This window comes from Akebia trifoliata, chromosome 16 (genome assembly GCF_017979445.1).
Source record: "Akebia trifoliata isolate Shusen 1 chromosome 16, ASM1797944v1, whole genome shotgun sequence".
Lineage (NCBI taxonomy): Eukaryota > Viridiplantae > Streptophyta > Magnoliopsida > Ranunculales > Lardizabalaceae > Akebia > Akebia trifoliata.
This window is the reverse complement of record NC_141390.1, coordinates 2,296,746-2,318,571: the sequence shown is the minus strand read 5'-3', so window position 1 is coordinate 2,318,571 and position 21,826 is coordinate 2,296,746. Positions and strand designations below refer to the sequence as shown.

The 21,826-nt window shown below is 33.6% G+C and overlaps 1 protein-coding gene across 1 annotated transcript; it reads right to left on the bottom strand.

The window, feature by feature from the left end:
* Window positions 1-10,063: 10,063 nt before the first annotated feature.
* CRT3 (calreticulin 3) lies at window positions 10,064-21,558 on the bottom strand. The gene is made up of 14 exons (XM_086427710.1): window positions 21,401-21,558; window positions 18,280-18,387; window positions 17,269-17,461; window positions 15,273-15,531; window positions 15,016-15,072; window positions 14,873-14,920; window positions 13,891-13,977; window positions 13,743-13,800; window positions 13,020-13,087; window positions 12,328-12,423; window positions 12,186-12,242; window positions 11,997-12,098; window positions 11,136-11,171; window positions 10,064-10,384 (listed from the first exon to the last, which is right to left on the bottom strand). Exons 1-14 carry the CDS (start codon window positions 21,513-21,515, stop codon window positions 10,373-10,375), a joined length of 1,296 nt encoding a protein of 431 aa, XP_086283836.1. The 5' UTR covers window positions 21,516-21,558; the 3' UTR covers window positions 10,064-10,372.
* Between the last annotated feature and the right edge of the window lie 268 nt (window positions 21,559-21,826).

The following is a 21,826-nucleotide window of genomic DNA, read 5'->3' as shown; positions in this document are numbered from 1 at the left end:
AAAATGAATTACAGTATCAAATTCATACTAAATAATATTGTGAACTCAATGGTAATTAATTTACCATTGAACTTGATGCTAATTAATATTAAAATCGTCAAACTTGATACTAATTAATATAGAATTTTTATATAACAGAACCTTTAGTTAATGATCACATCCACTTTAACTTATTAATGACATAACAAATCACCTCAGTTGTTCAATTGTTGTAGTGAATATTGAATTGTTACATCTACGTACTTCTTTGAAGACATGACAATTCACAAAAGATCCAATCAATGGTCATAACCACATTACTTGATTGCTTATATATACCTTTGGAATGCAATCATTATAATCTCCCCTCTCAACTCATAATCATCTTCTTCTTTACAAAAATTTCATTATCAACAATGTCTGGTGGAAAATCTCTGATTGTCATTAGTAGTGATGAATCAGATGAAGAAACAAAGGTAACGAATAATGACGATAGTCGATCCAATGAATACTCAAGAAACTCATGTTACAACACGAGTAGCTTAGACGAAGTAGCTCATGACAATATAATTTAACAACTTCAAACTATATAGGCAATTGAAGATTATTTCAGTGAAATAAATAAATAGTGGCATTGGTTGGTCACTGAAGCCAAATATCTTAAGATAAGATGCATGAAATCGAGAAAAAAAATTCTCCAATCGAGAGCAAAGATGTACTTGATGAATACATCATCTACATTTGGTCAAGCTTTTGAACGCAAAAAAAAAAGAAAATGCACAATGCTTTTTCATGTCATACGACACAACAACTTAAGTGATTTTCTTGAATTTACTAAAGAAGAATGAGAAAATTTATCAATAATAATAACCTTGGTTAGCCATATAATATGACTGATGAAAGGGACTAAGGTTAAGTTATGTTTTTCTTTCCTAATTATGTAGAAGTTATGCTTTTTATTTTCAATGTTATGATTTAAGTTGTAATTTCTTGATGCTAATAAATATTAAAATCATCGAACTTGACAGAATTTGAACTCATTGTTATTTGAACTACCAGCATCACCACCATCCATCCCATCCATCCTAGAACCATCATCATTCCCTCTCCCATCCTTCTCTTTTTGTTCTCTTCAAGTAAAAAATATAATTCCCTTCAAAGAAGTCATATTGTCTTCTAAATCACGAACCTTTGTTTGAAGACTTACTATAAGTTTTATGAGGTCCCTCATTGAATAAATTTTGAGTCCCTTCACCTTCTCACCATTATTGTCTTTGTTCTTTCTCATCTCTTAGTTTTCTTCTTATCTTCTTCTCATGTATGTATTGTTGTTCCATTTGCAGAAACTTTTAATATTTTAACCAATTTTGATTTATCTTCTTTCCCTTGTGTCTTCTACAAAGACAAAGTATAAGAAATTATCAACAACAAAAAAATGATGAAGAACTTAATTTAAATAAGTTGAACTAATCATTTACCTTCTTATTTACCTGATAGGTCTTGACATGTTTCAGAGATTTATAAATTTTTATTATTTCTTCATCAATCTGAACTGTATCCAAATCCTTAACATCCTAAATAATTTTTTTTTTCTTCTCACTATTTGTCAACTTAAAATTTCTTAGAACCTGTGTCAAAATTTTACATTTCATTAATCATTTATACAATAAAATAATATCAGTAAAATTTAATATATTTTTTACCTTGCACTCTTTTAAATTGTCCTCTATAGTCTTATTCAATAAATAAGTTGTGGATTCCCATTTTAAACATTTGAGCCATGCATCCTTCTTAATCACCTTGCCTATCTTCAGGGTTATAATGTGTTCAAATGCTCATACCTGTCACATTACAAAATAAATTTAAGAGTTTGAATTAATGAATGAAATAAAAAATTTAAATACAATGGTTAAATTAATTATCTGTAGGACATATGTGCATATATATATATTGTGTGTAGCCCTTTCCATCACTTCTCCAAGTGATATCATGGTTTGTGTTAAATCATTATATACTACCAGTCCCCATGGATATTCGTCGAAGATAAACAAATTATTAACAAGCTCAACATATTTTGGCAAGATGGCGTCATTGCAAGTTGAGAGTAAAAAATACTAATAACATACAATAGACTCAGCTTCAAAAAATCATCACCAGAAATCCCTGGAATCTATAATGCAATTGAAACATCATTGGTAAGGATCTTTTGAAAAGTAGGAAAATATGTCTCCCTTATGCTTTTCTTACCCTTCTCAAGTGAAAGGACTACAACTTCCTTATCTACCACATATTTCAATTTTAATATAAGGGTAATATCTAATAGAGTAATCTTTAAATCTTTATCTCCTAAAGAAAATGTCAAAATTGGTTGATATTTTTCCATCAAAATTGTAATAAGGATTTGCAGTTGTATAATCTTCATCACCTTCAATTCATATAATTTGTCAAAACACATACCTTTAAACACATTTATTTGTTCTTCAGTTAAACCCTAAATTTTTTTGATAAGGTTACCACTACTTGAGTGAAGTGTTCTTTTCCCCTACAATATTGATATTAAAAATAAAATAAACAAGAAAAAATTAAATTAAATTAAATTAAAATTTTAAATTTTTTTTTTAAAAGTAATACAATACATACGATATTTTGAGTTCATATATATATATATTGACTTCAATACCATAAGATAACTGCACCATTATAAACAAGAATCAAAGATTTTTAATGTAAAAAAATTATTTAGTTCAATAAATTACTGTCGACTTCGAAAGAAATTACAGTTGAAATCAATAAATTACCACGACTTCAATAATATTACTATCTAATTCTACAATATTGCCAAATGATACCTTTTTGTGAAGGTTGTTCATAGTATCATTACCATGGAGTTCATAATTTAATTGCACATGAACTCGATGGTTATAGTAATTAAATTACCACCGAGTTCACAATTCATTTGGTACTCAATTCGATGCTAATTAAATTACCACCGAGTTCATAATATTTATTACTACTAAACTCAATGGTAATTTAATTACCATCGAGTTCATATTATTAATACTACTAAATAAATTACCATCAAGTTCATATTATTAATACTGTTGAACTAGACAGTACTTAAAAATGAACTCGACATTGTAAAAAATGAACATTCGTCTTCTCCGACAAGAAAATGACAGAAATATATATATATATATATATATATATATATATATATATATATATATATAAAGACAAAATCAATCTCTATTTTCATTTTCAAACAAAATGAACCATAAAAATTAGATTTTTTTTTTTTTTTGTTAAAAATGATTAAAAAAACTTAAGAAAAACCTAAATCAAGCATACATCTTCAAACCAACCAATAAAATCCTCTTAAAAAAATTAGATTTGACCTTCTCTGATGCAAATGGTGGCTCTTACACACCGATTGGATGCCAAAAATCAAGTTTTTTTATATTAAAAAATGATAAATTCAGAGGTTAGGGTAGTTTAGGTAATTTGGGCAAAAAATTTGGTGAAAATAATCTTTAGGAACCATTTAGAACGAATTTTTTTTTTAACTAAATGTCTTGTTTAGCTAATGTTGAAAACTTAGGGACCATTTAGAATGAAGTCCCTTTACGAGGGTCCTTTAAGTAATTTTCCCTTCTTTTTTTCTAGATAGTCCTTGAATTTTGGGCGATAGCTTGATAGTATATTAGAGAATTTTTTTATTTTTTTAAGAAAAATTACTTAATGGTCCCAAGTAGTAATTTGATAGTCATTGACTTTTGTGGGTTTGTTAAATAGTTCATTCAGTAAATCTCGATTTTCTAAGCATTCCTTCATACTCATTTCCCTCCATTGTTTAACAATGAAGTATCGAAAATACCTTTTTGCAATATAGAATTCTTTTTGCTCTCTCTTTATATTCTTCTTATAAAAAACACTCATTTGCTCCAAATCCATCATTTTGCACGAGTTTTCCTCCTCGTTGAATGCAATACGTGTTCAAGTAAGTAATTATTTGATGTTTTATTTTTTTTAACTAGCATCTAAGTAATCTAGTTAGGTCTTATTATTTTCTATTGTCAAGCTCAACAATATTTTAATAATTATTGTCGAGTTTGAATTTTTTCTTATAGTTGCCGAACTCGATTAATTTAGAATATAATTAATTGTCGAGTTCAACAATTGTTTTAATTACTATTGAGCTTGACAATTTTTTGATATTATGATTATCGACCTCGACGATTTTATTTATATTAACATTGTCAAACTCGATTATATTAATTGTCAAAGTCGATAATTAATCAAATTCATTGTCGAACTTGACAGTAATCAAATTTACCTTTTTGGTGAGTTATTTTATTTTCGTTTCACCAGGTTTCATTACAACGTCTGAAGATAGTTTTTATGTTGTTTTGAGATTCGGTGATTAATTTGCAATTAATAAAGAAGAGGAAACCATGTCATATATTGATGGTGACGATAATTCTGAATGTGAAACTATATATCATAATGATACCTTTGCAATTTTTAAATAAAGAGTGATTGACATTATCAATACACCATATGATGGTATAAGCTTGAAGTACTTCATGCTTGGAAATCATAAAAATTTGATGAATCTATCGAGAGATAAATCATTGTCTGCATTGATTGATTTGTATCGGGCATCAGAAAACATGTATATGTATGTGCTAACCCCCTCAAGAAGGATTCCAACCCAAAGTTCAACATATGCATTTGTGGCAAATGTTGTAAATGAAAATGATAGAGACCCAACAATCGATGCACTTAGTCAACAACCACCACTAGAAAATATGCACCTCTATTAACAAGATTTTGGGAAAGATAATATTCTTGGAGTATAACAAAAAATTAGTGACAAAGAGACCTTCCATCAAGCATTGAAGCAAAATGAGATTGCTCACAACTTTATTATGGTGCTCATCAAGAATGATTTGATACAAATAACCGTAAAATGTAAATTCATGGGTTTCCATGGAGGTTACATGCATCAAAGGTCCCTACGGATCTAAAGTTCATGATAAAAATAATGAAAAATTCATGTACATGTGATGAAGGAAACACGGGTAATACAGATCATCCTCATACAACAAAAAAAAAATTAGTCTCAATGTTGGTGATGAACAAATTAAAAGATAGTCCTCAATACAAACCATGTGACATGGTAAAAGATATAAGGAGAGAATATGGTATCCGCTTTCCATACATCAAATGTTGGAGAGCAGAAGAGCTTTCGATGAAAGAATTGCATGGAAATTACAAAGAGATGCATAACTTTATACCTTGTTTTGTTCTATGGTATAAGAGACAAATCCAGGGAGCATTGCTATATATAAAACTGGACCTGAACATCATTTTCTTTGTTGTTTTATAGCATTTCATGTTTGTTAGAATTGTTTGTATTTAATAATAAATTGTGGTGCGTAAGTAGGGGGAATTAGTATCCTTTTATGTTTTTTATGTCATTATAAATAGAATAGAGGAGGCTGAAACCTATTCAGTTTGCCTCTTTCTTTCCTAGCTCTTCTTTCTTCTTTATTTTACATGGTATCAAAGTCATTCTGATATATTTTTTTACACTTTCATTTACCAATCTTCCTTTTTTCTTCTCCGTTTTCACTCTTTTTCTTTTAGAGATTGATCTAGGATTTTAGAGAACCCTAAAAAGGGATTTAAAGGTCTCACCCCCTCCCCCTTTGTTGTGTTCTTGGATAGATTATTGAGTATAGAAGTACAACAATATTTTTATTGAATGTAGAAGGTACAAGAGGTAGTCTATGTGTTATTTTTCTTTGGTGAAGTGTTTTACCAGGCTCAATTAATATGTTATTCAAACGTGACCTGAATCTACTGCTAAGTGTGAGTTCGAAGGTGACTTGAATTTATTTTTTAAAGTATTATTCTCTTACTTTTGTGGCCGAAAAAGTAGTTGTTGTTCATATACTATGAAAACTCAAATTGTGTCATCATCTAAAAGACGTTTGTTCAAGTTTCTTGTGATAGTCTAGGCATACAAAATACATCTATAAAGTCAATGGATAGAATTATCTTCTTTGGGCTCAATTCCTTAGAGTTTTTGTTGGTGCAATTTTTAATAGATGATGTCCTAGAAAAAAAATTCAGCAAGGTGTAAGGAGTGGTCGAAAGATAATTATTGTGTGATGTCATGGCTACTAAATAATATGGAGCCTCATATTAGTGCTAATGTAATGTTCCAGCAAACTACGAAAAATATTTGGCATGCAATTCACGAGAAGAATATCTCACGTGTTTATGAATTGTATGAGAAGATTTGTAATTTTCAACAAAGTGATAAGAGTCTCGGTGAATACTATAGCACTCTTAAAGGTATGTGAGAAGAGTTAAATATGCATCAACCCCTTTCTTCTGATTTAAGGGTCCAACAAAAGCAACATGCAGAGTTCTAAGTTGTCAAGTTTCCATCTGGACTTCATTCAAACTATCAGTATACTAGAAGGCAAATGTTGACTAGCAATAGTATCTCATCACTGCATAATGTTTTCTCATGTCTACAACATGTTATTGTACCTTCTTAATCTACCACCATTATGATCTTATCTACGGATGCTTTTGTTATAATTTCTCCTCAATCTAGTAATCTTATCTCATATTCCAATGAAGGCCTTGGTAGTTGTTCTCGTGGACGTGGTTGAAATTCAAGGGGAGCTCGTGGTCGAGGTTGCAATAACCGTTCATGCACGAATTGTGGTCGTTACAACCACACGTTTGACAAATATTGGGATCAGTTTGGATAGCTTGCATGGGCCAATCAGACTTATCTTGTGATTGATTTTTGTGATACTCAACAGAGTGGTATGAATAAACAATATTCTAGTGTTGTCTCTATTAATAGTGATACAATGGTCGTCTCTTGTGGCATATAACAATTAATGAAACAAGTGCAATAACTTTTTATTTAGTAGACTTCAACCTCTTCTAATGTTATTTTCACTCTGGCATACTCCTTAGATACCATTGCATTTATTGCTTCCCAGCCATCTTCGTCTTGAAAAATAGATTTTGGTGCTTCCACTCACATGACAGGTAATTATAAGGTTTTTTCATCTTTGTATAAACCATGTACATCACTTATCTGTTGTTCTTATTGATGGTTTATTTTTTAATGTTACGGGAAAAAATGATGTATATGCATCTTCTTCCATGGCTCTTTTATCCGTGTTATGCGTTCTAAAGTTTTCTATGAGCCTTCTATTTGTTAGTCAATTGACTAAATCATTAAGTTGCTCCATAACTTTTTAACCATCTTCACATGTCTTTCAGGATTTCCAAACAAAGGGGACGATTGGTAAAGGGCTTGAATCGAGTGGATTTTATTATGAACACTTGTTGGCTACTGGTGTTGCGCTTCATTCCAGTATGTCTCCACTTCAATGACATTTTTAGCTTGGTCATCCTTCACCACATAAGATTAAGTAAATTGTTCATTCAATTCAATTAGTGTCTTTCTTCGAATGCGAGGCCTGCAAGTTTGGTAAACATCATAGGTCTGTGTTTAGGTCTCGTCTTAATAAAAGAAGTCAACTCCTTTTTCATTAGTCCACTAAGATGTTTGGGGTCCATGTTATGTTCCTAGTCTTTTTCGTTTTAAGTATTTCCTTACCTTTGTGGATGATTACTCAAGAATGACATGGTTGTGCTTGTTGAAATAAAAGTTTGAAGTTCTTGTTGTATTCAAATCATTTCATAAAGAAAAGAATAGTTTGATTTCAATATTCTCATTTTTTTATTCTGATAATGCTTTGGAATATATGAAAAACGAACTTACTGATTTTTGTGTTTCTAATGATATGCTTCATCAAACTTCATATGTACACACTCCTCAACAAAATGGGGTAGCAAAAAGGAAAAAAATAGGCACTTGTTAGATGTAATTCGAACAATGATGTTTCATATGGGTGTTCCAAAGGGTTTTTGGCCGATGCAGTTCTTACTTCATGCTATCTCATTAATTGCATGCCCTCATCTGTGTTGGATGGTCAAATTTCACTTCAATGCTCAAGTTTACCTTTGTTTCATGTCCTACATATTTTGGATGTGTTTGTTTTGTTCATATTATGGATCCAACACTTGACAAATTGTCTCCCCGTGCAGTAAAATATGTATTTCTTGGTTACTCTCATACTCAAAAGGGGTACAAATGCTTTGAGCCTCCTTCTCAAAAGTTATTTGTCAGTACAAATGTTACTCTTTTTTTTAAAATACTCCATATTTTTCAAATGCTTTGAGCCTCCTTCTCAAAAGTTATTTGTCAGTACAAATGTTACTCTTTTTTTTAAAATACTCCATATTTTTCACGTGAAGGAAACATTATTTCTACTAATGTTCTTTCTTCTTCAATACCTCTTCCAATACCCTTCCAATTTATATTCCTTCTACCAATATTGGCAAGCCATTGCAAGTGTATACACGAAAAAATAAGACATCTGCACTACAAAAATCCAACAATTCTGCACAGTTGACATCTTCTCAAGGACATTCCTCATTTGACTTGAATTTATCTATTGCTGCTTGGAAAGGTAAATGTTCGTGTACTAAATATCCAATCACTCAATTTGTTTCTTTGACCTTCTAAGTTCTTCGTATCGCTAGTGTGCCTTATCCCTTTTTGTAGTTTCTATTCCCAAGACATGTTAAGAAGCTCTTTCCCATCCAGCATGAAAGAAGGCTATGGAAGAGGAAATGTCTGCCTTGTGTTCGAGAGATACTTGAGAGTTAATCACATCTTCAATTAACACAAATATTATTGGTTGCCAATGAGTTTTTGCTATAAAGTATCAACTTGATGATATTATTAACAGACTAGTAGCCAAAAGATATACACAGGTGTATGGTGTGGATTATTTTAAGACTTTTTTTTTTGTTGTGGCTAGATTAAATTCAATTTTTGTTCGTATCAGTTACAATGACTAAACAATAACCATTATATCAACTTGATAACAAGAAAGCTTTTTCGTATGGTGATTTGAATGAGCTAGTGTATATGTAGCAACCACTTGGATTTGTTGCTCATGGGGGAATGAACGATTGTGCAGACTGAATAAGGCTATTATGGTCTTAAACAGAGTCCACGCGCCTAGTTTGAAAATTTTAGTCAAGTGGTGAAGGATTTTGGATATCGCAGAAGTCATGTAGATCACTCAATTTTTATTCTTCAACGAACAATATGTGGTACTGCTAATTGTGTATGTATATGATATTATCATCTATGGTAGTGATGTGAATGGAATTAAAGCGACAAAAAAATACCTGAAACATCACTTTCATACTAAGGATTTGGGACAATTAGTCGGCCCCCCTATTGTAAGGATAGGAATATCTGATATTATCATTTCATTATAGGATAGGAATTTTGAAAAAAAGTAAAAAATAAAAAGGTTGGAGTGCAATAGAAGTGGTTCGGCACTAAAATTTAGATTGCACAATTGCCCTCACTTTTACATTTAAACTTAATACAATCAGAGTCATTTTAATCAAAAATCAAGAAAACTGCAACCCACGTCGCTATAATTACAATGATTAATTTTTAAAATTACAAAAATATCCATTTTATCACGTGATCTTTAAAACCCTTTAATATATATTATAAATTACAAATAAGCCCGTTTTGATGCATGTGTGTTTGCACACGCTACCTCCTAGTGAAGTTTAATTAAAGATAGATTCAAGTTTGTTCCTTGAACAAACCTTAACTTTATAAAATCATGCTATCATGACTTGACTTGATAAGACTTCAAATCTTACTAAGGGTCATTGGCCAAATGAATAATCAACTCAGCAATCGAACAACATAACCTTCTAGGTTTCATGGAAAAACTCAGGTTCAAAAGGAAAAAAAATTAAAAAAACCCCTTTAGAACTTTTATCATAGGTGTTGAAAATGGGTTGCACTCCAGGGTTCGCTCGGGCAAACTTGATAAAGTGATGTTTGGTGGGTAACAAACTTCATACAGTAAGTTTCAATGAGGGAGTTAGGAGAGTTGGATAGTTAGACCTAACTTGGACCAAAGACATCAAAAATCCCATACTCTGCCAGATTAATTCCACATTTTATTATCATGTCCGATAATCCCATTAAAACCATAAAGTCTAATCTAGGATACAAAAAACTATGCAACCAAACACAACTCAAGAATGCAGATACTTAAATGGGTAGACCAGTTACATTCGACAAAACATATCCGATATATTCACCATTACAACTCAATTCTACAACATCAGGTACTTAAAAAGGGTAAATTTTAATGATTTACCACAGAGTAATTAACAATGTGGAATTGTTCCTTTTTCTCTCCCTATGGCTTTGAGATAGAATACAAACACAGCTGTGGAGAACACCTCAAAGTTCATCCTGCATGAGTTAGGAAGAAAAAAAATATTTAATCTTAGACATATATAAATAAATGAATGTAAGCAAGCGCCCCCCAAACAAACAATAATGAATAACACTGAAGTGACCTCAAGATTGTACCTCATATCGCACATCTTGACGTGAATGTGGGTAGGAACCATAGATGTTTTTCATCGATACGAGTCAAAAAACATCTATGGTTCCTACATGCTTTCACGTCAGGATGGGCGATATGAGGTACAATCTTGAGGTCACTCCAGCATGACTCAACAATAATGCCTTATTCCAGAGATTTGTGGTTGGCTAAGCTAGTGCTACACTGAATTGATTACGGCTCCAATGTTTACTAAGACAGGCTTAGGGAAGTTTTCCGGAATTTGTTTTTAGATGGGACTCGTTGTGTAATAGCTGGTGCTTGCTGTCTTTGTAGCTGGTCATCACGATTGCCTACGTTGTACTTGTTTCCTCTCTCTAATAAAATTATACTTAATAAACAAAATACTGCACCCACAACTCCATGTCAAGGTCAAGAACACAAATGCTAGGGCTGAGTAGTTTCTCAAAAACGGGGGTGGTAGTGATGCAGCAATCCAGTGAAAGAATCAAAAGTAAAGAGAGCTTCTATTGCCGCACCAAATTTTGCTAACACCACCTCAAGACGCGTGCTAATTCTTTGGTGATTTGGCATTAACAAAAGATGGTGTGGCAAGAGAATTTCTCAAAGCAAATAAACAGAAACTTTCATGCTTACATGGTAATCGTCCATGTAATCGCGGTGTCGATCATGCTGCAAAAAAGAAAAAAGATGCCTTTTGAGTTTAGAATTTGTACAATAATATAACATTTTGTAGTCATTAGAAATCAAAGCTTAAGGAAACATTATCTACAAAAAACATCCCAAAGCTTTCTGAGAAGAAGAAAAAAACAAAAACAAAAGGGGAGCAAACTTGAGCCAGTTAACTCATTCTTAAAGAAGATGACAGAAGTTTAAACTAGGGGTGCAACTTGGTTCGATTTGGGGCCAAATTGAAACCAAACCAACATAGATCAGTTCCACTAAATAAGAAGCAGAACCAAACCGAAATGCAAATAGAACCAAACCAAACTACGGTCGGTTTGGTTCCATGGATTGCCAATATTCTATAAACTTTCTTGGAAGTAACATACTTTTAATTGAAAGAAAAAAAAAAACAAATATATATATATATATAGATATATAATAAACATAAAATTTCATAGAATAAATCACTAACCTATCCATAAAAAAATCATTAATTTATAAATAAAAAATAAGTCATTAAGATATGTCCTAACTCCTAAAATGATCCATAATAAATTAATATATATTTATTTATTACATTAGAGTTCGGTTCGGTTCTATATACAATCCTTGAACCGAGAACCAAACCAAATTGATCAATTCTCTATTGTCTGAACTTAACCTGAAACCGAACCGCAATGTAATCCAAACCAGCCCAAAACTTCGGTATGGTTCGGTTCTCGGTTTGAACCAGACCACCTTGTTTCCCTAGTTTAAACCAACAAGCAAATAGTAGGACCTCTATAATTTTAAAGGAAAGATTAAGAGATCAAAACATATGTCCCAACATACCCTCCTGTATTTCTCCCTATATCGCTCCTTATCTCGGTATCGTCGATCGTGACCCCTCTCTCTTCTCCGTTTTTCACCCTCCTCTCTTGCTCGTTGAGCTTCCTGCACGCATAGTAGCTCAAAACAACTTAGAAATCTTCAGCTAATATTAAAGATAAAACCCGTTAAGTAATTAGATTTATTAAACACCTCTTCTTCTCGAGCTCGTCTCACTTTCTCTGATTCCTCAAAGGCTTCTTTTTCAGCCTGAAAGTTGAAACAAAATAGAAGTTTGAAATTCACAGTCATCAAAATGAAGTGTTGTAGTGGGGACTCAAGAGAAATGGTCAACCTCCTTATTCTTGAACAATATATCCTGCACAACTTGTTTTGCGTAGTCTGGGTCATCACAAATCAAAATGTTGTCGAAGACTGAACCGGCCTTCACCTGCATTGGGTTGAGTAATTATATCCAAACTATTTCAAACAAAGCTATTTCTCATTTCTTAGAAACAAGTTGATCAGTATTGATGGAATAAGGACTTGAGTGAGCTAAATTAGGTCAGATATCCAACCATCCAGAAAAAAAAATATATGGACACGATTAATAGACCAACAATTTAACAAGAGAGCTGCTATTGGCACCCCAAATTCTACTTATTAGATCCAAATTTATTAAATTATTTATCACATCCCAATTAAAGATTAAAACACACTCTTCAAACATTATAAAGGTTTGGCTCAAATTATAATTGTAACATTACCAAACATTATAACACTCATTCAAACAATTTCAGTAGTTGCTTAAAATTATGATTAGGCTCACACATGAAATCCTGAACCCCCAAAAAAAAACAGAGCTTCTATTAGCACCCCAACTTTTACTTATTCTCTTTACTTGTAATTTAGGTGTAATAAGTAAAAGTTGGGGTGCCAATAGCAGCTCTCTTTAACAAAGGCTAGTATTTATCTACATCTTAATATTTGATTGTATGGCTACTGTTGATTTACATAAGAAATAGTAAACATATTCATGTTTGTTACCTGCCAAACTTCAATGCCTATATATTTGATTGGCTTTAGCACATAAAGGTCAGGGTCATCTTCAAACTCTGCAATAAATAAATGAAAAATAGGGCACGGAGTATTAAGATATATTTCCCTCACCATCCCCCCAATCCGCTCTCTTGCTCATTTAGTGTTTAATGATCAGCTGTCCCAGACTGATTTTATATTCTGAAATACTGAAACAACTTTTAATCATTTAGCAATTAAAACTTTCTTCAGAATGGGCTTTAGACCCATAGCTCAGGTGGTTTGACAAATTGCAAAACAAACTTTGAGGTCATGGGTTCAAGTGCAGCTTACCCTTTTTTTTTTTTTCAAAAAAAAAAAGACTTACTACAGAAGCCACACCTGGGTTATCAATCCATGGGATTTCCACTTGCCCTTGTAGTTGGGGTTCTTGATTTAATAAATAAATGAAAAATAGGGCACGGAGTATTAAGATATATTTCCCTCACCATCCCCCCAATCCGCTCTCTTGCTCATTTAGTGTTTAATGATCAGCTGTCCCAGACTGATTTTATATTCTGAAATACTGAAACAACTTTTAATCATTTAGCAATTAAAACTTTCTTCAGAATGGGCTTTAGACCCATAGCTCAGGTGGTTTGACAAATTGCAAAACAACTTTGAGGTCATGGGTTCAAGTGCAGCTTACCCTTTTTTTTTTTTCAAAAAAAAAAAGACTTAACAGAGCCACACCTGGGTTATCAATCCATGGGATCTTCCACTTGCCCTTGTAGTTGGGGTTCTTGATTTTCTGTTGTTTTGGCAAAAATAAAAATTGATAAATGAGAAATGGCAATGAAACAAATAATTAAATCTCAAGTTATTGTTAGCTGTAGCATACCTTGCGCTTCCATGGTCCTTTGTATGCTGGATTTGGTATCTTTGGTGGTCGCCATATACCATCCTCTTCTTCATCCCAGTTGTCAGGCTGACCAGAGACATCAATGGGAGTTCATGCCATGTTAGAAACTTAAAAAAATGGTGAAAAGAAACCTAAGAGAAAATTAGATTAAAAAAATAAGAATTTTTTTCTTGCACATAGCTAAAGACATTTTATGAGGAGGGGGGTTACAATAAAAATACCAAAAGAAACTTCTTCCATGTTGGATACATTGTACAAAGAGGGACATTTTCTCACCTCTCTAGGGAATAAAATGGGTCTGATTTTATCAGAAATCAGAGTGATCTGAATATAGCGGGTGGGTCCTTGGAGTAGATCCAAATAAAAAAAATGGGTCGAATATGGTTTGATGTCCCATGATCCGAGTTGGATACAGATTCATATCGGCTTAGATCCGAATTATATATTGCTTTGAAAATTAACTTCTTACAAAATAAAATGATTATAATGGTAAAATAGAATAGTATAGCAATAACAAACAAGTATAGAAGAAAAAATGTGGGAACTATCCGGAGTTATCCAACCCAAATCAAGCAATTCAGTCGGGTCAGATCCAGTTAAGTAAAATCAAAATTATTCAGATATGGTTTATCTAGTAGGATCCAAGTCGGATAAGGATTCGAGTCCAAATAAAGAAATCTGGGTTTGAATATGGATATACTCAGATCTGAGCAGAATCAGACCCATTTTAAGTCTAATTATTTGGATGTGGTTTATCTAGTAGGATCCGACCCATTTTAAACCTACTCCTCGTGAATCTAGAAATATCAATTATGAAAAAAAATTAAAAGAAAACAAAAGGAAAGAAAGATTTGTGGGGTCTAACAATGCATATCAGTGTCAAACCCCAACATATGTGTTGGTAGCCAAGTTCCATGGCTTTTCTTTACAAAACAGATGACATTGTATGCAATCAATGTACCTGTTTAGCTTTTGGATCAGGAATTTCAGCTGGAATTTTGTCATAACCCTGCAGTATCAAGACAGATTTATATTACCATGTAATGTTTAGGTGATAAATACATAAATTTTTTACAATCATCAAATAAAATACACAGATAATACCTCTGGTTTGGCAGCAATAGGTTCCTCAATATATTCCCTATCATCCCAGTCTGCAGGCTGTAAAAAACAAGCGGATGTATTAGAATACAAATCATAAAAAGAAATACAGAAATGTTGAATAATCTGAGATTTGTGCTAGGCACCAACAGATGGTACCAAGATGTAGATTGTAAATCCTTGCTAGAATAATCTAAGGTTTTACCGATCAAAAGAAAAAAAGAAAGAATAATTTAGGGTTTCCATATCAGCTACAAAACCTTTTTCGCGCCAACTTCTTTAATTTTCCGGGGTGGAAGAATATCCCAGTCTGTATACATGCTTCCCGATTCTCTTTCTCGGCCATCAACCAAGAGGCTATAAGATGCATCAGGCCTAAGGATAAATGTGTAAAAATGAGTTAACTTATCCGTTTCGCACTGAAGATCCTTCTTGATCGGATAATTCTGTCCCTGGTAGGAAAGTATAACATGGAGCTTCTTTGTCTGTGAGCCACATAAATCGGGTCCAAACATAAAACTGCATAATGAAAAATTGCAAGTGAGAAGGTTTAACAAGAGAAAACAGACAACTATTTCCATGATACATTCCATCCGATATAAATAGATTTCAAACAGACATGCGTTCTAGGAAAACCAGATCGATCACCACAAATAAGAAACTCTCCAAGTATAAAGAAAATGTCGTATGTCATCATCATCGAAGCCTTATCCCAAAGATATGGGGTCAACTAAACGAATTCTATTCCTCCATTCAATAAGTAATACAAGACCCCAATGAATAGTGATCTAAACAATGGAATATATGGGCCATCTCCAAGATGTGACTTAGACCTAAAATCAAGTCAACTGTAGAGAGTAGGATATCCCTAGAGCCCCCTGGGGGGGGGGGGGGGGGAATCAATTTTCTTGTAACAAGTAAAAAAAAAAGAGTCATCAACAAATTATGTCAAGTCACTAGTTTTTACCCACTTTTTAAACTGACTAATGATACCACGATTTACATTAGGTCTCTTTGGAAAAGAAATGTGTGGATGTGTGGTTATTACTTACTAGACACTACATCATCCAATGTGCAAAATGCAGATTTTTTTTTGTTGATATCGTGGGTATCCCCACCCTTCGGGTGGGACTAATTCTGCGGTCGCATGCACCACCCCGTCGGATAGTCCTACGCGTAACAGGTTGAGTCAAGGGTCAACTGGACCCTGGATGGTGGCCCAAAGAAATTCATAGCTTCATGGGGTTTCAAACACTTGACCTACTCTTCCTGAGGAACTTATCAAGGCTCGGCTTGCAACTAGACCAACCCCTTTGGGGTGAGCAAAACGCAGATTGATAAGGGCAGGATCTGAGATAGCAGCATTTGCAATTCTGTATAATAGATATAATAGGCATGGATATGCATTATTTTAAAATTTGTCCACATACGTATGCTTTACATATTCTATTATTGTTCTAATATCTTTTACCAAAATTTTCTTCATGGTTTTGGTTCTTGCTTTGCAGTTACTTTGTCCAACTTCACTTGTGTTCTAAGTGTTTCAGTGGATAATCACTAGAATTCAATAAGTGTGTTTAAAAAGAGAAAAATATAAGCTAACCTACATAAACTGTATATATTTTTAAGTATATTATAGTCAGAGCCTGTGGAGCGGGCCTATGTGAGACACTAAAAGGATCACTAACGAAATACCACATTTAGAAACTCATTTACTCCACAATTTAGATTAAATGGAATTTTCATGTTGGGATCTTGGGTCGAAATGAGTGTTGTTATTGTAGGCAAATTAATGCCTCGGAAGATTAAAGAATTGTATGCTCAGAATGCACATGTAGGGTAAAAAAAGATCACAAGTGTCAGACAAGGAAATTGGGGAAGTCTAAATAGAACTATGTGTATGTACAATTATGTCATCATCATCAACATAGTTTCATCTAGATAAATAGAAACATCAAACACTGTAAATAGTAAACATATAATAGAAGATAACAGAGAAAAGATAAATAATGATTTTGTAGCAATAAGCATTCAATCAACCGGCTCTAGCACAATGATTTCTAAGAATGATGTTTAAATCTGAAAGATTCTATTGCCACACCAACTTTTGCTAATTCCAACCCAATTCATATGTAAATCACCAAAGAATTAGCACACATCTTGAGGTGACATTAGCAAAAGTTAGTGTGGCAATAGAAGCTCTTCAATTATATACCATGAAGTAGATGAGATATTTTAGAAAACAAAACATCAGACCTGTAAGGAGTATCACCACCGAATTTCTTTTGATTGACAAATCCAGAAAGAAGCTTAATGTAACCGCCACCACATTCAATTTCTTGCTCAAACTTTATAGAATATTGGACCACCAGGGTTCTGTCTTTGTTGCTAAATTCTGGTATCTTCGCCGAGATGGCGAAATGCTTGGCATCAGTAGATGTTTGAATACCTGGTATTCAAATTTTCTCCTGTTAAGATCTATGCAGGCAAGCCCTACCAAATCCACTAATGTAAGCTACAAGACACGTTGTTGTAGTAGTCCAAATAAGTATATGAGCCAATGGTATGATTGATTTATTAGTCACTCCATTTCAGACAGTCATTAAAATTAGAGAGCTGCTATTGGCACCCAACTTTTACTTATTACACTCCAATGACTTAAATTATTTATCACACCCCAATTGAAGATCAAAACACGCTCTTGAAACATTACAAAGGTTTGGCTCAAATGATAATCTCAACATTACAAGACTCATTCAAACAATTTTCGTAGTTGTTTACAATTATGATTAGGCTCATATAAAATCCTAAACCCAAGAAACATAAATCTAGCCAAAAAAGAGAGAGAGCTTCTATAGCACCCCAACTTTTACTTATTTTGAACCATTCACTTATTTACTTTATTTTTAATTGGGGTGCAAAAAGTAAAAGTTAGGGTGCCAATAGCAACTCTCTAAAATTATGGAGGAAATGTTTGATTGAAATTGTCATCAATTCAATCACTAGAATCATCTGATTGATGTGATTTGGGGTTATTGTCCACCTGATAGGTGGCCGGCCCATAAGTTGGAGGGCCCAAATTGAGCAACTAATAGCCAATGAAGATTTAAACATTAGAATAACATTCTAAAAAGTATCTTCATCCATTATTAATTTTTCATGAATGCCAATCTTTTACAAGATTAGGGTGGAATTCCTTAATGGGAAATATATAGAAATATTCTCTTACGAGATTTGATAAACACCTCCACCAAACATGCTACATACCTTTGTCATCTGGATCTCCAGAATATTTTCCCGCTGTGTGCTTAAATGAACCCGCTTTTCCTTCACTCCTTTTCCAGTCGGACTTAACCCAATGGCTCTCCCACCCATCTTTTGCATAAACAGATAAAACAAATCATAAGATGACAGTTTTGACTAATCACAAAACAATGACACGTAAATTCATGTGAGTCTAGAAAGTACATTAAGTATTTGCTAATAAAGAAAAGTCAATGTCTTAAGTTGGGAATTGAAATATCAATCCTACATAATGATCAGAAGTTGATAATGAAGACTTTTCTTTCAACAAGTATTTGATTATTGCAAGTTAAACAAGGAAAATCATTGACAAGGGTAAAGCTCTCTTCAATGTATCAACTATTTGACGGATAGATTGTTGGTGGCAAAGGTTGCAAGGATGAGATAGGCTCAAAATTGTTTCGAATAAGAGACCCAGCATTTGAACAACCTAACATGTGGTTCAACAATGAAATGGTCATAAAAGTGGTTTGGCTAAACAAAGAATTTTATTACATTATCGTCCTCAATCTGGTGATTGGTAGGGCCAAATCCACACGAAGATTGGGGCACATAATAAACCAATTCGTGAGCAATATATACCGCTTAAGGTTTTAAAATCATAGAGAAATTTCTCGTTCAATTGATCAACACTGTAAAAAGTAATTTTCCTACTTGCTAGGCCTGTTAAATAAAACCCTATAACATGTAACCTAAATAACCCTAATCCTGTGGGCATGGGTACATTGATCCGAACTTGGGGTTGATCCCATTCCAACAAGCTTGCAAGCCTTAGAAACAACCCTTCATCAACTCCCCTTTGTTTGAAGGAACTCAAACCAGTTGAGTTAAAAGTCTGGTCACTACGGTTTAGGTACCGAAATCAACCTTTCCAATAGAAGAGGTACTTAGAGTATCTAATCTTCTTTGAAGGTTTCGAGCCAGTGTGGGATTTGGGTTTCAAGAGGGACTCTAATTTTTGGAAACCGCAGGACCCTGTTGACTTGACGACTCACCTTGATCAAGCTCAATGGACCTTCTCAGACGACGATGATAGGGAGTGAACTCGCAATAGAAGCAAAATTTTCACTGTTAAGTCTTTTGCTTCAATATTACACACATCCAACTTCTTTATTGAGGACTTCCCCACAAATCTCATTTGGGGCACAAGGTCCCTTCCAAGGTGCGTTTTTTTGCTTGGTTAGTCGTGCACTATAAACTTCCCACTCTTGATCTTTTTAATTTGAAGGGGTTTTGTGACTCCTAACTACTGTTTTCTTTGTAAAATGAATGGTGAATCCATGGATCACATCCTCCTCCATTGTAAGGTCTCCTCTCTAGTATGGTCTCATTTCTTCAGTCTCTTCAAGACCTTTTGGGTGACTCACAGCTCAACCCTTATATTATTCCAGAGCTGGGATTTGTCCTTGTTTGTTGAAGAAAGAAAATCCTCTGGAGACTTCTCCCCTTTGAGATCACTTGGGGGTTATGGCTGGAGAGGAATAGGCGAATCTTCTAAAGCTTGGAAACAACATTGCAGGAGATTATTTTAAACTAAATGCATACATAACGTCATATGGGTTGTGGTTTAGTCATCCTAGGCTACTTCTCTCCTTAATAAAGTATTAGGCTAAACAATAGTCATAACACAAGAATGACGTATGGAACACAAATAAAGACCTCTTAACTAGAGTGGCATGGTTTTCTTGGTAGCATGGAGGCTTGATACACCATCTACATCAGCCATGCGAACAATGATACTGTCCAAGTCATTATATACCCTAGAATACTAAGAGAGAAAAAGAAAAAAAAGAAAAAAAACAAGCTACCAATGTAAGTATTGAACGTTTATACCAACACCCTCTCTAGCCCCAACCAAATGCGACTAGGCATGGGCCCTTTGAACCCACTAATGTTTCGCCCACCCATGATGAACACCAAAAATCTAACCTATTGATGATTTCGAATAATTAAATTTGAGCAACATGTGCTATTGTGCATTTGTATGCCATTCATGGAGCCCATGATGAAAAACATGCTCAAATCCAACAACTACATACTAAAGGCTAACCAACTTGATTGTGTGTGCCTACATATACTATATACCAAGAGATAAGTCTATGGTTTTACAAATTTCAATTCAAACAGCCAATGGATCTCAAACAAGTCAAACCATCCCAAACCAGGTCAAACCAATCAACTTGGACTTGCCAAGTTTTGAAAAAAGAAAAATTGGTCGATATGAACTGATTCTCCACCGAGTCTAAACTCAACTGGAATTAGAATCTGATTCAACTCGCCTGAGTCAACTCTAACTCGGCCAACTCTAATTTTTAAAACCATGATTGGACTTACCAACTAATCATTGTCCATGTGGCATCTTGGAGAAACGCTTAGTTCAATAAGTAGAGGGTCCACATGACTGCCACGTGTAAAGAAATTCTCACCACTCCAGTGAAGAGGTTTGAACTGTCAATCCATTTTAAATCTTCTCAACCTAATAATTATGGTTTAAAAACTCGTCCGATCTGACTCATGCGAGTATCAATCAGAATCGTCCATCACATTGACTCATCCGAGATCCAACATAACTCGTCCTATTTTTGGAAAATATCGGCAAATATAAAATTAAATAAATAGATCATTTTTAAATGATTTAAATACTTGATGGTCATCTATAAAAAAAATAAGATTCTTTGATTGAGAATCTAATCTAATGAGCATCTAATAATCTATCTTATAATAATAATAATAATAATAATAATTATTTAATAATAAATATACATTAATAAATAATTTTAAATTGGTTTAAACGGTTTGAATTCCAAGTCAAGAAAAGTCGGACGATTCAACTCAGTATCGGCGATTCTAAAACCATGCCCAATATAGCTTTAATTAACTAATTAAAGTACTCTGTTGATCTGGGAGCAGTAGTTATAGTGACGCCTATTAAAAATCTCTAAAATCTCAACCATTAAGACGATCTCGACATCTTTTATCGCAAATCCCTATGATCATCCGTAGGTTCGAACACTATCACAATTTAGAGGAGAAATTAGAAAGAAAAAAAAAATCAAAGAAAATTACAGGAAGAGATGTGTGATACCTTCAAAGCGCTCTTCAAATATGATCTCTGAGACTGCAAAATTGGTGAAAGAAGAGAGAGAATGTAGAGAGAGAATGAGAAGCAGAAGCTTAGAACCTAGGGCAAGCTTCGCCATTTCTGGGCAAGCTGAGTTAGTGGGTCTGGAAGAAGAAGTGATTTATAGACAGAGTTAGTAAAAAATGCCCACGAATATTGGCTAAATAACATTAATACCCCTCGTCAAGGTACTACAATCATAATCATGATTTTAAATGGATGCCGAGTTGACTCGCCCGAGTCGTATAGTCTAACACACATGAGTCGCACGTTTAAATCGATTTAGAAACTAATGGGGAAAATCACCAAGTCATGAAACCATCTTTAAAAATTGGATTTGTAAATAATTTATTTTTGGGTGATTTAGACATGGCCCCCTACCATTTCGCT